Raw genomic sequence first — 19,794 nt, 5'->3', positions numbered from 1 at the left:
GTTAAAACATTTATTGTCTGTAGAAACAAAATTTACATTGATTTTATATAAACTATGTTAAACATACATATAAACATACCTACATCTTAATATATACTTATGAATGAGGCTTTTAGATATGGGATAACATTGTCAAAAGCACCATTGTGGACTCCAAAGACTACAGACTTAAAATGCATTTGCATTTAACTCCATCTTCAGTAGTTTAAAAATGTCATTTCTTATCCACACTTAGAAATAATTACATTAAAGGTTTCTAATATTGTGTTTGCATGTGTACATACATGTGCACATACACACATCAGATGGTCCTTGTGAAACTACAGTATAAATAAGGTCAACATTAATATATTCCTCAGAAGTGGACATTAGTCCACATCCTCATTCATTTGGGGAAAAAAAAAAAAATTCCTGCTATTCTTAAAATGAAACAATGAGGCTTTTTTTATTCCATGAAGAGCATACTCAAACAACTGTTTCCACCCCATCTCTTCCCTCAACAATACAGGCGTAAGAGAAGCCAGTCACAAAATAAAAGCCATCTACTACATTATTTACAGAGAATGCAATATTAAAAAGACAACATGATATTTAGACTGCTTAGACAAAATTCAGAGCAATGAACAGTGAACAGAAAACTGCATTAAAGTGGCAGGCAGCACAGACCTATTAAACAACATGGCTAAACGTACTCGAAAACCCCTCCAACAACAAAAACCATCAGGCACGGAAGGAAGGGGCAGGTGTGACGACAATAGTTTTCTCTGATCTTAACACTGAAAATTTATGTTCGCCAAGCTTGAAACAGAACACACTTAAATGTTTATCACTATCCTTAAGGTCTATTAAGGAGTAAGTGTTACAAGTAGGCTTTCAAACATCTTGAAATGGCTTTTTTTTTTTTCCCCTTGGTAAGGAAGCTGAAGAACCTCCTATCTTCAAATCCTGCAGCAATGGAATGAAGTCTGTCAAGGGCCAGAGTTATGTGCAGAAACATCTTTTTTTTTTTTTTTTTCCCCCAGATTCATTAGGATGCAAGTCTGAAGTCTTTCTTTTAGAGAGCTCTCCCATACAGAACTTTGTAGATTGCTGTTCAGATGCTAAAAAGAAAGGCAAGAGGCAAGTTTCTATACCACATGGGAAAAGATCCCTTCAGAAAGCAAGTAAGTTGAAGAACTCCCTCTATTTAAAGTCTTCTAGGGTGAATACTGAGAAATCAAGTCTCTCTCTGCTATAATCTTTAATCATCTTCTCCAAGCAACTCTCGCTATCCTTTTCCAAGACATGGCAGAATATGACCTTCTGATGCATAACAAGCAAGTTTTGAGAACCTTGCTTTTTTAATGCCACAAAAGTATAATCTTGGGGTTTTTTTTTGTTTTCAAAGCAACTAGGTTCATATGAAGAAAATTCAGCATTCCACCCTGAGGCCCTGGGAGAAAAGGCAGCAGGTAAATCATTAACACAAGTGGCAATCAGCTGAATTTACTCCCATCCTCTGCTATCAGTTACCTGAGTTGAGACAGTTATGTCCAGGTCTCCAGACCATCTAAATCCATCAGGTAAGGTGATTTTAAACAGATAAGGAATTATCAGAGTTAAGGCAGGCTTGTAGAAGCCTTGCAATGTGTTGCTTCTTACTAGCCCCAGATTTTTGTTAACCTTGTGAACTCAATCATCACAAAGTTTAAAATGAGGTTTCTAACCAATCTATGTAGAGATTAAATGGATCAGCAATATAAATGCTAACATCACAACTTCATTATTTCCAACACTTACAAGGAAGACTCTAGTCTTATTAAACCCATTGCATTGTGGATAGCAATTAAAAAAATTTCACATGTGAACAATTGAGAATATGACATGAGCATTTAACAGCCATTTCAAGTTAACCAAAAGAAAGGCAATTCATGTGTATATTTTCGAAGTATAAAACAGAAAGCTAGAAAGCTCTTAGACAATCACATTTTTAACTTGCCCTTCCAATGCAAATGCAGTGATAGACTACTAATACAAGAGACACTGTTTTCCTTCTGAGGCTGAGGCTTACACACGTATTTAAAGTGGTTATTTTAACAACTGTTATCAGTCCATGCTCCCATTAGAAACAATGCAATACTCAGGATATTACTTAAGTCTTTGTACAGGTGTTTTCTACAATGCAGTCACAATACAGAAAGGCACCAAGTTATTCAAGTAATTTGACCTTTCTTCTACTTAACACTTTTTCTTGTGCCTTCACAACCCAATCAGTAACTTCAACACATTGCTCTCAACCAGACACATTCCAGTACAACAGAACTCTTCTGTACTAAAAGAATGAGCAAGCTGATTTGTGTATGAGTATATAGACACAAGTCTCTGTAATTCATGATAAATCTACACAGCAATGTCTCACATGAGAAAACATCACAGAGTAGATGCCTCTAGCACCCAAGCCAGTCTCAGAATTCAATTTCTGTATTTTATAAAATACAGGAAGTTTTATCATGACAGAATCCCAAATTAGTGAAGTAAAGTTATCAGTAAAGAGTGTGATTTGAGCAAATAGTACCACCTTAAATAAAAGCTAAAGCAACTGAAACATTGACTACATTTCATCATATGACATTCATCTTGGGACCAAGGGTGGGCAAGGGGTAGTGGGGAGGAAATCAAAGTCAGTAAACATGCCAAAACCCCCTTGTTTGTAATATGTTGCTCACAGTTGTAGACATAAAAACCAAAAACTGTTAAAGTACAAAACAAGTTAGAGATACCTAGTCATGCACAGACAAAATAAGAAAGCACAAAATCAGAGGAGCCAGTCACACTTTTAAACCTGGTTAAAGCAGCATTAACTGACTGAAGTCTGACTACTTCAGCATTACTTCCAAACAGTGTTAGCAAAACTGCCATGTCAGAAGTTTCTTCGTGCATCCACTTTTCCCATTTGCTCAACAACGAGTTCTCTTCCAGGCTTTAATAACAACACTGCAGGAAGCTTACAGAAACAGTAGTATCCTGTTGAATAAGACAATATAGCTTCAGTAGTTTGTCCTATATCATATATGGTTTCACTTCTTACGTGCTTTATTTAGCACATTCAGGAGCAGTGTGAATAGCTTGTCAGCTTGAGGGTAAGCCTGCCCTCATCTTCAGGGTACATGCAGCACTCCCCTGCCAGCAGGCTGTTTAACTGCAGCTACTCCACATTCGCTTTGGGTTGACTCACTTAACCTGTTGTTTCAATTCCTTATTTTCATCTCCCAGTAAATCTACACAGGATAATTTTGCCAGATTCATCACTGACAGCATTAGTAAATAAGTATTTTCTTCTCTGCAGAAAGGTCCCTGCCTCTATTTGACCAGGGATTTCTTTTACTTTAGCTTCCCATTTTGTGTACACACATCAAAGTTACTGAAAAACTAGCTGAATCATTAATGATTGTTATTTAAACTGAACACTTGGGTTTTAGAAACAAACCATCTGGTGTTATTGTTGAATGACCATAACATCAGCGAATGCGGCACACTTCCTGCCTGCTTATTCTCCATGAACACTAAGCAGTACACCCCATGAACTGAAGATTTTAAATGACACTATTTCAGCTGTTCTGAGCCATACCTACACTTTCATATAGCATCCCTACTGAAGGCATTGTGGAAAAAACATCACAAAAAAGCAGGCAGGAATCACATCCTGACTTTCCATCACCCTCCCCTCCCACCTCCACCCCCCCAAAAAAACCCCAAACCCCAAAACCAAAAGATTTCCTTTTCTCTGAACTACTCAGTATTAGAATTCTGATCTACTATCCACAACAGAGACTAGCCTGCATTCTATATGGCTAACGCTGTCTTGGAAATGATGGAAATACATTAGCCTGCATATATTGTGGATATGGTGAACAACTTTTTTCTTATTTAAGAACATCTCTGAAAACTACTTGCTATGCATCTTTAATTTACCAGCAATAAAAAGTCTGAACAAATCTGTAATACATACACACAACCCTATCATATATTAAGGCAAAGGCTATAAACAGGAAATAAGCACAATATTGTTTATAGCTGCTTATAAAACATGTCTGGCTATTTGAGTTTTGCACACAGCATAACAATATTGCAGTACAGTAATCTTCAGAGAATTACTGGGATTTTAAACAAAATTACAAACTATCTGCATTTAAAGCAGTTTCAATTTTGAACAGCTTTGTTAGAAGACATGCTTATAAAAAACTTACTTTTTTGTTTTTCTTGTAATTAAATACTTCAGGCCCCAATTTCAGAATCCAGGAAATCACCAAGTCATTTATGACGAAAAAGATTAGAGAACATGTGCCTTGGTCAAGAGTGTCATACACCAAAAAATATAATGAGACAGAATAATTTTGAATACAGAGCAACTAATCCTCTAACAAACCCAAGCATGCTTTCAGTGCAGTTATAAGCTACTGCTACAGTACATTACATACCTGCCTCTTACCATTCATTTTAATCAAATACTGCAAGTTGTCCAAACGTTCTAACAATTTACAAATGTATATACACATCAAAAACTCAAGTATATTATTAAACTAAAATAAAGCAATACAAAATACTGTTTTACAGAAATGACTGAACAGAGGTGTAAAATCTATTGCACAACCTAAAAGGTCATTACTTGGAAAATCCTGAGCTAATGTGCTATTACCAAACAATTCAGGCACTTTTTTTTTTTCCTTTTTCTTTTATTACATAAGCAATAAACTTTCAACATATAAACCTCTGGGTATAACAACTCAAGTTCCATCTGTAACATCATGCTTAGAGGAAAAAGTATTCAATAAATAAGACTCCCTTCGATGACTTCTTTACTTGAGACTGGTATGCAAAAGGAACTAAAGGTACATACTACAATGTTTCAATTGAATACTGTACTTTAAAAGCAATTATTAAAACTGTAAAAAAGTTCTGTAGCGTTCCACTACTGAAAAATAAAGTTATTTTTAATCAAGTTACAGGGTTAGTTCCTTTATCCTATTTTAAGTCTTGACAAAGTTGACAAAAAATGAACAGATGCTCCCTTCACTGTGTTATCCGTTTCAACTTCAGGATCACAGCTCAATTCAGGTTTCTGCTGCAATATTTAAATTTCCCTACAGAGAAGAAAAAACCAAAATCATTACTGTCATGTTGTAACAGTGGAAAAAAGCCTCCTAACTTTCCTAAGTACTGTATTATTATAGTATATAACATACAGGGTTCTTTCAATTACAGGTTGAAACAGCACAACTGTAAAGGCAGTACCTTCAAGGATACATGTGCATAATTATTTCCAAAGGGTAAAATAAAGATCTTCAGACCAGTTTAACAAATCTGAAGGACAAGTTTAATTATTACAATAGGCAAAATATAGCAAATGCTAGAATCTCAGGAATGGTTTTGTTTTTTTAAGAATTAGCCAACCAGCAATCAGTACGCTGTTAAGAAAATGGCTGTGTTATTCTTCAGAATTTATTTTACTTTAACTCAAAGATACTCAAGTTCTTCATCAGGCCTAAAAATCAATATTCAGATCTTATTATGCTTGTCTAATTCAAATCATAATCTCCAGCAGCCAGATTGTGTTAAGCATGCTTTATGGGTTCCAGACAAAAACCTTAATATCCAATTATAGAAGAGCATTGGCAATTATTGGGGGAAAGCTCACTACAACAAAATTATGGCACTTCTATGCCCAAGGTTACAAGGTCATAGTTTTTGGAAAAAATCCTTCTCCATCTATTTGCCACTAATTCCACTTCAATTTAGCCTTCAGAGATCATAATTCTCAGAGTCCATACAAATGTAAAAGGCATTCACCAGTATACTTCCATAATAAGTGCCCCATTTACCTTGTCCGAAGTGTTTGGTTTTCTTTCTCTGTTTTGGGTTGGGTTTTTTGGGTTTTTTTTGTTTTTTTGTTTTGTTTTTTTTTTGGGGGGGTGGGGGGGTGGGGTGTGTGTGTTTTACTTTTTCTCGCCACTGGGCTGTAGACTTGAGGGCTTTTTAAAACAGCTCTAAGAACCTACGCTTCTGCGCTCTAAAGAACTGAACTGTAATCCAACTACAAATGCTTATGCAAGTATTTCCTTGTAGCTAGCTAGCTGGACACAGAATTACAAAACAAACAAGAATTTGCATAGGAACAAAGAACTGCAAGGGGCTGTGCAGGTCATCTAATCCAATTCTCCCATGTCACAAGTAACCTCATACTACTTCGATCATACTTGATCAATTCTCATAAAGGATTTAGAAGGTTTTAACTATTGATCCTCACAAAAGCTGTAACATTTCATATGGTTCAGAAGTTCTTCTGCAATTCAAGATTACTGTTGTCCCATATGCACTGCAAATCAAGAGGTATCATAAAACAGATGTGCTTAATTATTTCAGTTTGAGCTTATCAAACCATCTTACACAGATATTATATGGTGTAGGATGCTTTAGTCAGAACAGCATTCCAGCATGTACTTTAAAGCACATGAGTAATTTAAGGTAACATAACAATGAGGAGAAACACACAGACGTAGTAAAAGTAAAAAATTATTAATACCCTTCACATTTATTTAACACCATAGCCTAAGAGGACATAATATGTTTTTTACAGAGGGACACTTTCTCTTCCTATAAATAGAAAGAGAGACCACCTGGGCTCAAGGAGGGAATGCTGAAACACAGGCAACCACAGAATCTCAGAGGCTGCCTCTGATTTGCAATTACCCAAAGCAAGTTTCAGCAAGCTTCCATGGAATAAACATGGAGGAAATATGAGTGCAGAATCAGGTTTGCCTGTAAAGTACAAAGAGCCAATATTCTGGAGAATCCCATCCAAGTTATTCCATGGGGATTTAAAAATTGGAATGGATCCCATAAATATGAATATTTTATAAATGGCTTCATGAAAAATAAGTTAAGCCAACTTACCTTTTCTTTCCTCAAAAATCCATCTCTGAATTTATTAGTGGTAAATCCCCTTACACCAACAGAACGTAACCGCTGGTACTTAGCCTGAATATATAAACCCTTCTGTACTAAGCCTGATTTATAATGGGATTGCAAACGGCCATCTGCAAAGTTGCTCTGTAAGGGTTGGGGAAGGGAGGGGAGAAAAAAAAACACATGCAAAATGAGGGCACCAAAACTCAACAGTTTATATTTACAGTTATACACATATAAAACTTACAGTACTGAACAGCAGAAGCATGCATTTGCAAGCGCAGAGCCTCTTCCTCTATTTCCCATTTAATATTCCTTAGACCACTAGCTACCATGTGGCTCAAAGAACTGCTGTATCATACTTACTGTTTAAAACATCTGAAATTAAATTTCCTCATAGAAAAAAGTGTATTATACAACATTTTAACATTTTTTCAAACTTTAATGAAAGTAAGCCAGCATCAACAAAAAAGTTTAAGACAACACCTCACTGTTGCTAACAAATTCAGTAATGTCAGGCCTGCAGTGGGCACACATGGTGAGTCTAAAAAAACCTCATACTAAACAGAAGTCAGTATATATATTTTTCCTATAGTTTTAAGATCTGACAGTCTGAACATACCTTCATTGCTCTATGCCTTTGCTACCTCCAGACTGGAGTACTGTAAACTAACCCAGTGAGGGACCAGGAGCAGAGGCCACAGAGATAACAAAAGGCTTACAGGTGGATGGCATTATAAATACAGAGAAACAATAATACAGCAAGATCAACACTGACCACAGCAGCTGAAGTTATAGAAAGGTTTTCATTCCTAAGCACTCAGACCTCCAACAAAATAAGCAGTAAAAATCTTTAGCATAAGAAAAACCCCGTTTATCATAATTTCTCAGTTTTCCAGTACTGCCATTTTAAGTTTTCCAACATGGTCCTGACAGAAAGCACTCCTGTATATATTCATCCTTTAAATTTAAACAAACAATGGCTTTCCACCTAAAAAGAAGAAACAACCTGACCATATAAAATTCTTGTCTTTTACAAACACCTTTAAAGGGTGGGAGAGAACAAAGTACATTACAGAAATAGACCTTCTTGAGCATGATTCAATCACTTTGGTGAAATCAGTCTCCTTTTGACAGGGTAAGGATCACTTCAAGAAAAATCACATGCTCTGAGGTTGCAGTAAGTTTGATACCAGTTTTTCCACTGTGTTTTTCACTGTGTGGCTCGTGAACAGTTAAGAAAAGACCATACGGAACAGAGGTTCCTTTATGCAAATGCAGAGGTTTTGTTATTTCCCAAATCATTTCACCCACGTACTATGTAGGAGATAACAGGGAAACTGGCCCCATCAGTCCCCCATGGTTACCCCATGGTGCTCGTAGGCAGAGGACGCTTGCAGAAGGCTATTAAATGCTAACCCCTTTCCTGAAAAGTAGACTCCAGGCACAATACAACTAAGTGCAAGTAAGTTCTTTAAGTAGGTATATGCCTATCATAGGGAAAACTGAAGGGCGTTTTTAATGCTGGATTATGCCCCTGAACACACGTTAAAAGTTTCCATTTCCCCCCCCACCTGCTGTGGTTCTCTGCTTTGACACAGGTGGCTGGAGAGGAGGCCTCAGCAGTCTGCCACTGCATTTGTGTGACAGCAAGCAAAGGAGCAGACTGAATAAGAGAGGGGGGGGGAAAAGTACAAGAGACTGAAAATGAGATTACACGCAGCTTAAAAGTTTCAACTCAAGTATCTACATATTCCATAAGTGGGGAAGGAGGGGAATAGCAATATTATTAATATAGAACAGAATCAGCTGTAGACAAAGTTAAGAGATTATACATACATTTGGTATGTATGCGCTGCAGTCACACGCAGCTTAGAGTAAAATGATGTAATCTAGGTGCATGGAAAACATCATTAACTTCTGGTCTAAAGTAAGAAAAAAATCTGCTAAAGTGATATCTAGTTTTAGATTAAGACTATTTTATAAATAGTGCTAATGACAATGCCTATGAACCAACAGCCTCAAGCTCCGAAATAAGTCTATATGAGCGAATCTATGCCATCGCACAGGGTGCTGTGTTTTGGATTTGTGAGTAGAACAGCAGTGGTAACCCCCCCCGCCCCAGTGCTGTGGCTATTGCTGAGCAGTACCTGTGCAGCGCCAAGGCTTTCTCTTTTCTCTTTTTCTTCCCCATTCCGTCCCCCAGCACGTAGCCAGGAGGTAGCCAGCAAGAAGCCGGAGGGGACGCAGCCGGGACGGCTGACCCCAGCTGAGCAAAGGGATGTTGCGTGACACATCACCTCCTGCGCAGTGACAGAAACCGAGGGAATGGTGTATGGAGCAGGCAGCCATTGCCTGGGGACCGGCTGGGCATCAGTCAGCTGGCGGGAGGTGGTGAGGGACTGTCTTTGCATCACTTGTTTCTTCCTCTTTCCTTCTTAAACTGTCTTCATCTCAACCCATGAGTTTTCTCACTTTTGCTCTCCGTATTCTCTCCCATCCTGCTGAGGGAGGAGGGGAGCTGATGGGAGAGGGGGCAGGAGCTGTGTGGTGCTTAGCTGTGGCTGGGGTGAACCCACCACAGCCATTAATACGCTGAACTGTCTTAAACAGTGAACAAAGTTTAGTTCTAACGATTTCCGTGCATGTACCCACTTAACGGTTGGCTTAATGATTCACTGCAAAGTGTCATTACAAAAAAAGACCTTTTAAATTTTACAAGATTTCTCCAGATCCTTTACAAAATTGCTGTTCTAAAATATCTTATTTTTCTTCCAAAAAATTTAACATACTGCAAGACCATATATTTAAAAAAAAAAAAATACTCTAAGTAACCCCCCTTTTTTGCTTATTAAGTTAAAATGCCCCCATTGTATATACCAAGAAGAAACGCAGTGGGGTTTTGTTTTTAGGGGGTTTGGGGGGGGGGGGGGGGGGTTTGGGGGGAGAGAGGATGGGATTGTGTGTGTCTATGTTTTTTTGGTGGGTGGGTTGGTTTGTCTGTATGTTTGGTTTTTTAAATAATCAGCCAAGGAAGTCTCCTGAGTGTAGAAGATGTCAAATCACCTTCCTAAGTAGGTTTTGGCAACAGCATGGGAGGGAAAAACCCTCTATGTTACACAGGAGGAAATTAAAGAAAAAAAAAAAGTTGATGAAATTAAGTCAAATCAGCACTGCTGTTTCCATGGCAATGATAAATGTGCTATACATATATGCAAACTGCAATATGAGCGCATATGCTGTTTTCCCTACAAATATTAAAGCCCATGGGACAGATCATCAGATGCAGCAATATTCAGGCAATATTCATATATACGTGCAATGACAACTTAAAGGGGCACTTTCATGCTTGCATAATGTCCAGCAGAACTGCAGGCTGATGTAACTGAAGGCAGCCTTCCATTTTCTTTACATTACATCAACTACCAATGCTGCCTCAATGATATGGCAGTCAGTGCTGAAGATCCCTCCAGCCCCTATAGGCTGACAATACAGAGGGGACACCGATTAAGGGCTATGATGTCCTTACACACTACAATAGTTATACCAGGCTGACACTTTAAACTTGTTAACTTCAGTTTGGAAAATGACTGACTTTTTTTTTCTTTTCCTTCAGCAGATTAAAGTTAGCATTTTTTGCTAGCGTTAGCTTAGCTAAGATTGACTGGCAAAGCACACCTAAATGGGAGAGTCTGAAAGTCTTTTTATCCAACAGATCTCTTATGTTTAATCTGAGTGGGGAAGAAAATAAAACAAAAAACAACCAACAAACAAAAATCCCCACACCTACACTGCCCCCTCCTTTCAAAATTCTATCCAAAATGCCAGCTACTTAACTTAGCCATCAAAACTTTACTTCGGTTTCACTATCTACAAAACAGGAAAGACGACTACCTATTCTGTGTGTTATTTTACTCTTGAGAACACACCTGTTAAATAAGTAGGGGTAATTTTAAGGTAGAAAATGACAGTAAGTAGTTCTAGGTTTGATTAATACTTTTCTGATATGAAGAGCTCTAACTGGATCCATGCATAACATGCCACTGTCAGCAGAAAAGGAATAAAGTGGTTTTTGTTCTTCTGCTGAACCCACAATACATTTTACAATCAAAAGGCATTAGAAAGCCACTGCACTACCCCAGAAGAAGCACAGTTGCCTGCCCCTTTACCATCTTGAGGGCCTGAGAAAAAGCTTCACAATTTTAAATTTTGGGGTTTTTTTAAATGCACAGATAGCAGTATGCAGGGTATACACAAGAGATTACTTCCCCAGAAATCCCAATACAAAAGGGCTAATAAAATAACAGTAATATAATTTTGAAAGCGATACAATTCACGTCTCCCAGTCTTGGGAAATAGTTCAGCCTTCCACATGGATCAGGTGAAGGAAAGAAAGCTGACCAGCTTGTTTTTTGGATAGATGAGCTGTCTACTCATTGTCTAGTTTCTTCAATTCTCATTCTGAACTTTGCAGTTAACTTATTTATTTCAACTGCACAGACACAACACTGGACAACTCACTGCCACCCCTCTTACCTACTAAAAGCTGAGCCTCCCATTATTTCAATGGGAACAATTAGGCTATGACGACACTATTTTTCATGCCATTTAAGACCTTCAAAACTGTGTGTCCTGCTACCGAACTCAATGGGATCGAATCACCATTTTATGTAACATACATCTGATAAAAGCTGATCTGTACCTTAAAGTGTCTTCTGATGGGTCCTGCATTTTCAAGGTGTCCTCTAATGCGTCTGTGAGGGTAAGTATCACTTGGTTTTGAAGAATAGTAAGAATTCTAGTAGGAAAACAGAGTTATTAGCTTAATGTTACTAAATTATTCAAGAAAACATACAAAGTTTCCAGGTTATACTAACAAATATTGCAACTCTTTCAATCTTGTAGCATTTGACATCACAACACTATTTGAAGGAACCAGAGGAACAGGAGCATAGGGCCCGAGTCCAGGCTGGCTGAAGCGATGGCAGAGCCCGCAGAAGCCAAAGGTGATACAGACCATCCTACCGGAATATCATCCTCTTGGAGAGATCCAAGGAGGTAACAAGCCAATTAAGGTTCTCTACCCCTGCCCCCCAGAACAGATGCTTCAATCTGAATGCAGGAAATGTAGCAGACAGGCTGCTACAGCAGCCATCCCTTGAGTTAGGAATAAGGGCAACAAGATTAGTACTCTGGACATCCCTGGTTAGCATATGGTCATCATAAATTAGCATATTTTAGAGCAGACACATGCACTGTTACTGTACACACCACCGCAGCAACCAGACAACGAACGCATAGCACGTTACATTGGTCTTCAGAAGACTCTACTTTTAACTCCGTGTTACAGGAGAGCATTTTGAAGATTACTTGCCTGCCACAGAAACACACACGATTTCAAAAGCAAGTTGCACAGACAAGTGGTATTGAAATTGTTGCGTGTCAGCACCCGAACAGCTGCAGTCACACAGCCATGGTTGCCTAAAATAGAGCACTCCTCCAGCCAGGGTCCTACCTGTGTATTTTGGCCCTTTTCCAGCTTTCCCCATGACAGCTCCCTCTCAAGGATGCACACAGCTAAAATATCATTCCCTTCCATTATTGCATACGATTATAAATATTTACAGAAGCATTACATACTGGCATATACTACAATAAAGTCATCTAATGCAGACAGAATGGACTTGGTAACGAACTCCTAGCAATCAAATTAAATTTCTTTATGGTCCGTTCTTGAATCACAAAAGTGTTCCAATGCTGTTGAACTCTGTTTTTTTCAAAGAAAATTTTAACAGCTTCAAATACATTTTTAAAAGAGCCTAAGAAAAGAACTGTCATGAAACATCTCTTATATACTAACATCTAATAATAAATGCATAAGCTTGCTTTGCTGTTTACAGAATTTCTGTTCTCTAACAAAGTACCAAGCCTTTCCAGTGGCAGAAACACTTTAGTATATGCTTTCCAACACTGTTACTAACTGGGAGGGGGCTACAAATGCAACAGAACAACATTAGAATCCAAGTTCACTTTTAACTGGGATTTAAGCTAGCTTTTTGGTTTTTTTTGAGAATACATTATTGCCTACAAGTCAACTATTTAACATCTTAAAATGCCTTGACAAGAGGCGATTCAACAGAGAACAAAAAGAGAGGAAGAAAGACTTTATGAAGCGAGATCAAAGTAGTCAAAACAGCTTTCCCAGGAAAAAAGTATGGACAGAGGAAAAAGCATGTCAGGAACTTCCCAGCTCCCATCTTATTCTAAGAATACAAAGGTACTCCATGAAATCAAATTAACTTTCTCCACACAACACAATTAAATCAGGAAGCTCCCTGTTGAAGTATACTCCTCCTTAAAGCTGAGAATTCAGCAAGAAGAAAAAAAAACATTCAAGAAAATTTCCTGTTATAGTTAAAAATAAACCTCTGGGAATTAAAACAAAGCTTGTCTTAACTAACTGTGGATACACTCCTCCCCATCCCCACCTCCCTCAAATTCAAGTACATTCATGGAAACAAAAACATTAGAACTACTTCATGCAAAGACACAGTAATCTACTCTTCGGGAATTTCCTAAACCAGAGATTTTAATTGGGGGGGGGGGGGGGGGGGGGGGGGGCGAGAAAGGGAAGTACAAAGAGACACTTGTTCTGTTCTTCTACTCTTTAGCTATCCTCTTTTTGTCAGCAGAGTACCAGATGGACATTTCTTACAATCAAGTCTAGATAGGCATTGGCACCTTCAAGGCCAAGTTCTCAAGTTTAAGCTCAACCCCCAATTACTGAATATTAACACAAGAAACAACTGCCCTTCACTGGCCTGCTGTAAAAGGTACTCACACCTTGCACTGAAAAATTCATATTGATTAATCATGGGATATCAAAAGTAAGCCAACCAAGTCAATACCATTTCCATGTTTAATTTTAACCCAAATGACTAATATAATCCATTTAATAAGAGAGCAAAAGTGGTGTTAGTATCACATTTTGATAGTTTACTCTAAGGACATTTTAAAATGACCAATACATTATCTGTATTCACAATAGACAACATCCTTGCATCAGATATGGTCTACTGCTCAGGCTTCCAGTTTTCAAGCATCCATCTTTTACCAATGCTGATATGCACAGGCTTTCATGCAGTAATAAAAACCATAATGAAGTTTTACAAACAAAGACAAAAATGTGCAAACATTTATCCAATAAATTATATTTTTTAAATCCTGTGTTATAATTTAAGATGCTGCAATGGTTTTCTTGTCAAATACTCCTTTTAAAATTATTTTTGCCATATTTTCTGAGTGTTGGCACTGTTATGCTTGTCATTTGAAACCCAGCTCTCTGATGTACTTTTCTCTCAATATTTACCTGTAAACAAGAGCAAACAAACCTGAGAGGAGTGCTGAAGGTTAGAGTTTTTGTTTTGGATTTCCCAGAGTTTGCTTTTAAAATTGTCACAGAGAGTTCCACGTGTAAAAGTGGTAAGAGATGCCTGTTACATACTTTTTCAGGTGTTTTCCCACACCTTCACAATTTTGCCAATATAAAAAGCTGTAAAACTAGGGAGCTCTGCTTGGACTGTGGAGCCAGGTGAACCACTATCTACCTGAGTATCTGTAGAACTGAGCAAAACCACAAAATTTACTTTCTTATAACAACTATTCTTAGCTCCTGCTTATGTTTCAAACTCTTCCTCAGTTTTTCCATGTATTGCTGAGCCCCAGTAATAGATCCTTCATTTTAGGATGCTGCCTATTTAAAAAGGTGTGGTTGACCCAGCATCAATGTTCTGGTGACCCATCAAGTCACTTCTTAAATCCAATGCATTGTTCTCCAAATACTGCCTTTTAGGTGCAGTCCTTACACTTTTCAAGGTGCTTGGCAGTGTTCACACCTGAACTGCACTGTTCTGATACAAGACTTTCTGAATGGAAAATTCCAAACGTTTGTCCTCTTGCAGAAAGCAGCAAGGAATAGCCTTCACCTTCATTCCTTTTTGTTTTTCTAAGGCTGCTTTCAACTCTACTAATAATACATTTCCAAATAAAGTAGTAGTGGATACAGTCACACAGCTCTGAATTTATTACACAAAGTCTACTCAACAGAGAATAATACCTGTGGCTGAAATTACAGTTGGCTGCTTGGATGCCACTCCACTTAACTCCCACAACAAATGCTAAAGCAGTGCTAGCAGCTTACACGTATGGAGCTTGAGCTTGAGCTATTGCCCACCAGGATAAATTCTCCTATTGCACCCAGTCCTGAAGAAATCCTTCAAGGAAAGCCATTTTGAGCACCATACATTCTCACATAACACATCTATGTGTCATGGGAAGTGCCACACTACTGGAGCTAGCTTATTCAGCTGAATTATTTGCACTGCCTCAGATATGAGTTAGCTGTATTAGTGATCTGCTCTGCCCAGGAAAAGGTTATCCTCCTTCTGTATTATTTTACATATTGACCATCAGACATACTAGATAAACAGGAAGACAGACAAGGGGAGCAGAAAAGAATCAAAAGGCAAGAACAGAAACACAAAACGAGAAGAGGAGATGTAATTAAGAATTGCCAATTAATGTATTGCAGACACACTTGCAAAATGCCCATAAGCCCTCCAAGCCAGTTGGTGAGCACTGATTAATTCTATTTTTACTGACAAATGTGGACAGCAAACCAAACTATTTTATTTTCCCACTTGTCTGCAAACCAGCTTCTGCATGGCTGACTGCATGAAGAGTCGTTCCTTCTTTAGGATGCCCTGCATTTGTAATACCCATGCTTTCACAGCTACTGTTGTTCTGAATGAATTACTCCTCACTGCAGTGCATGTTTGCAGTTCACTATTAGATATAAAAATGCAATCTTCCTGAACCTTCAGCACATCTAACAACTCAGTTTCTATTTCAAACTAACCCCCCTTTTATTTGCAGTTACTATATTACTGTGGTGGGTTGACCGTGGCTGAACTCCAGGTGCCCACCAAGCCACTCTATTGCTCCCCTCCTCAGCTGGATGCAGGGGGAGAAAATAAGATGGGGGGGAAAAAAAACCCAAAAAAACCCTCATCTGTCAAGATAAAGGCAGTTTAATAAAAAAAAGCAAAGGCTGTGAGTGGAAGCAAAGGAAAACAAAAGATTTATTCTCTACTTCCCATCAGCAGGCAACATCCAGCCACTTCCCAGGAAGCAGGGCTTCAGTACGTGTAGTGGTTGCTTCAGAAGACAAATGTAATAATGAATGCCCCCCCACCCCACCTTAGCTTTTATTGCTGAGCAGACATCATACGGCCTGGAATATCCCTTTGGTGAGTTTGGGTCAGCTGTCCCAGCTGTGTCCCCTCCCCAGATCTTGCCCACCCGCAGCGTGCTGGTGATGGGGGGATGTTGGAGGGACAGCCTTGATGCTGCGCGAGCACTGCTGGGCAGTGGCCAAAACACCGCTGCGTTATCAACACCCTTCCAGCTACCAATGCAGAGCACAGCACTGCGAGGGCTGCTGTGGGGAGAATTGACTCCCTCTCAGCCAGACCCAATACAATTATTTAATGAGCAATTGCCATTTGTTGTGGGGGACTTCAATCTTAGTCTTCAGTAAGTAATATTTTTTACCGTTTAAAAACTTCTGCTGCTTTACACTGAAAGACGCCCTGTTACATCTGCAAGGCAGCAACATTTCAGTGACGGTCAGAACTGACTACATAAAAGCTACTTTTGACGGACCTCAGAACAATTTCATGGTCTTTTGGAACCCTGTCCATAGGGTATTAATTACAATCTATAAAGAATGACAATTTAATGTTAGTCTCCTTATTTTGCACCCACCAGAAAAAAATTGCTACCGTTATACTGCACACATTAATAAAGCTTTTCTGGCCTCACCAGTTCCCCAAGTTAAACAAGCACAAGCACTTGGAAATAAGACTACATTTACTTAAAAGGAATTTTCCAAAAGAGACAAATTTATTCCTACTAAACCTAATATAACTGTCTTGCCCATTTCACTATTCAAGCACATCACACAAAGATAGTCTGAGAAAGACTAAGTGCCCAAACTAGCTTTGAAAAATGCAGTATCAACATAGATAAGCTACTCCATTGTATAACATTCCATCTTCAGGAACATTTTTTCAGACATTCCTAATTAATTTCCATGATTTGTTCCTCATTTTTATCTGTTTTTAAAATAAGAACTTTCCAGAACTTTTGTCATTATGAGGAGAAACACTGTTTTGGTAACAATGCCACCTGCACAAGATCCGGACCTTCCCTTCCAACTGCTGACAATTAGAATGCAGGAGAGTATTCTTTTTCTCAAACCTTTCAACATTACCTCAGGTTATCTGCTCAGTAACAAGGCCTTCTATTTTATAGTGTAGGTAGTACATCATTAGGTGAAAGAAATACAGTATTAGGTACAAATTTCTTTTACAAACCTACAAGCAATATGACTTTTTATTTCATAAATCCCCTCAAGCAATTCATTTCAGTAAGTCATTTTGAAACTAAAGTATAGTTCAAAAGTTTAGTTTGACCTGTTCCTGCTATTCAATAAGAGATCTAAAGTTGACCACCTTATTTCTGGACTACCTGAAAAAATGTTTTGATTTCACCCAACATACTGACTAAACTAGTTTTCTGAAACAACAAATTCCTGGCCAACTTGCTGCAAGGTTATAAAAAACAGTAGCAAAGTTGTCATGGAGTACAGGCATGCAAAAGAATTATTTTTGTTGTATAAGCATCTGGTTATAAAAGTGGTTTTAGCTCACTTGTATTAATCTACGCTTAAACAAATACCTGAGTAAGTACTCTTGCACTAGAACTGTGAAATTATGAGTAGTTTTATCGTTGAGCCAACTCTGAAGATAATAAAGCCTCACTTGAAAATTAAAAGGGCAAGACATCACAGACTGTTAAATTTACATCAGCATAGACAGTGCAGCAAAAAATGAATTACAAGTGGAAGAACAACAAATGCAGAAGCTACTAATTCTACATTTAGGCTTACCAGGTGAGGTTTCCCAATAAATTTCCGGAAGGGTGGCTTAATGAACCTCATAGGCTTTTGGAAGCCATCAAGTTGAGAGTTTTGTAATTTTGAAAGACTGCAGCTTTGCTGGTTCCTGATGAGAGAGAGAGAGCAATTAAAATCTAAAGCCATCGCATATCAAACAAACCCCTGTATTTTAAATAAGCTTAGTCGAGTACCTGTATCACTTACAAGTGCAAAGTGACTGTTTTTAAGTGATTTTTTTCCTAGGACATTTGACAAATTACTAGTCCTCCGACTAAACTCAAGCCCAAGTTGCAGAGAATTATATAGTAAGCTGCATTCTCTTATGCAATGACAAATGAACAGAGATACTCTGCCTCCCTGGAATGCCGATGATGCGCAGCAGGTTTCCCCACGCCTGCCTGGCTGGTCCTTGCTGCCCTCCGCTGGCTGAAATGCTTTCTGCAGATCAGCAGTTCTGCACTGCACTGTCTTTTAAAGTTGCACAGAACTTTCCGTTTCATGAAATCCCAAATCCGACAGAGGCTCAGATAAATAGCTAGATGCTCCAGTTTCATCCTCCGCAAGCAGGACTTCGGGCTTTTGCCTGCTTAGGTTTTTTTTTACTGAGCCCATTGCTAATACAGATGTGTTCATAAACCTCTGAATAAAACACGTACTACGAAAAGTAACCACCGGAAGTTAAAATTCATAGTTCGTGAAACATACAGAAACAGCTTTCATAGCTGCAAAATAGATTACTAAGGCAAAAATAGAGGGACACTGGACTAGCTCATAGGCACTGCCAGTATCTCATATGTGAACTATTAAAAACTCCCAATCTCAGGAAAATTCTACCCATCGTTCATACCATTACTGCCCTCAGCCCACATTACATTGTCCACATTACTCTGACAGTGTAACCCCTCCAAAGTCTGGGATAGCCACACTGGAGAAACTGGAGCTTTCCCGCTCTGAGCAGCATATGCAAAAGGTAAGCAAAGACAGTAACCGTGCAAGTGGCAAAAAAAGCCTTCCCAGATAATAAGGCCAAACATACGCTAAAAGACATAGCCCCAGGTACATAAAAAGCTATATGCAACTGTCCAATATTTCCACACACACACACTTGGTATCTTTTACTTTTTTTTGTTTAAAGAATCTCAAATACAAGAAATATTTCTACTGCAGCTTCACAAGTCAGTTTTCGCAAGTATGTGTGCATTGCCGCTATTTGCCATTACAGGCTGCATTAAAAATGAACAAACAACAGCATATTAAGAGTGATCTGCAAATCATAACTATAGTGTAGATACAGGTCATTACATTCTAGCAATTCTTTAATCGACATCTCTTCTAACACAAATAAGTCATCTCTCTAATCAGCCAACCTCACAACATCAAAAGTGGAACAGGGTGACTGAGGTTAGCAAACACCTCTGGGGCAAACACCTTTAACAAACCCGTTGAAGGAATTCATAGCAGTAAAAAGCTATTCCAAAAATCTAGCTTTCCTTCATAAAATTCTCCAAGAATCAGAAAAATTCCAATTCTTTGTTGATATTCCACATGACATTACAAAACAACCAGGGCAACACAACAATGTATTCATCCTAAAATGCTTTTATGAAAGTACAAAATACCAAGAGAATGTTGTTATATGGCACATCAAGGAGTTTAAAAATAGTGAAGCATCTTTAAATTAATTTCTTCCTCTGTTCCCATTCAGGGCTACAGTTTCAACTTGCTTTTCAATTTTTTTTTCCCCACTGCAGGTTAACCTCTTTCAGGGTAACACTCCATTACAGAGTAGTTTGCAACGTACATCAGTTGAATTTCAGTCCAAGTCAAACATA

At 38.4% G+C, this 19,794-nt stretch overlaps 1 protein-coding gene across 1 annotated transcript in view; it reads right to left on the bottom strand.

Moving 5' to 3' along the window:
• Positions 1-42: 42 nt before the first annotated feature.
• BCLAF3 (BCLAF1 and THRAP3 family member 3) overlaps positions 43-19,794 on the bottom strand; it is a 36,202-nt gene continuing 16,450 nt past the window's right edge. Inside the window, exons 9-12 of the mRNA XM_049834874.1 lie at positions 17,954-18,068; positions 11,645-11,740; positions 6,931-7,086; positions 43-5,120 (exon numbers count right to left, since the gene is read on the bottom strand). Coding sequence (XP_049690831.1) covers positions 5,091-5,120; positions 6,931-7,086; positions 11,645-11,740; positions 17,954-18,068 — 397 coding nt within the window. The 3' untranslated portion in view covers positions 43-5,090. The remainder of the gene's footprint in view (positions 5,121-6,930; positions 7,087-11,644; positions 11,741-17,953; positions 18,069-19,794) is intronic.

This window comes from Accipiter gentilis, chromosome 32, assembly GCF_929443795.1.
Source record: "Accipiter gentilis chromosome 32, bAccGen1.1, whole genome shotgun sequence".
NCBI classification, from domain to species: Eukaryota; Metazoa; Chordata; class Aves; order Accipitriformes; family Accipitridae; genus Astur; species Astur gentilis.
Note: the sequence above shows the minus strand (reverse complement) of the source record. Positions and strands in the feature narration are given on the sequence as shown.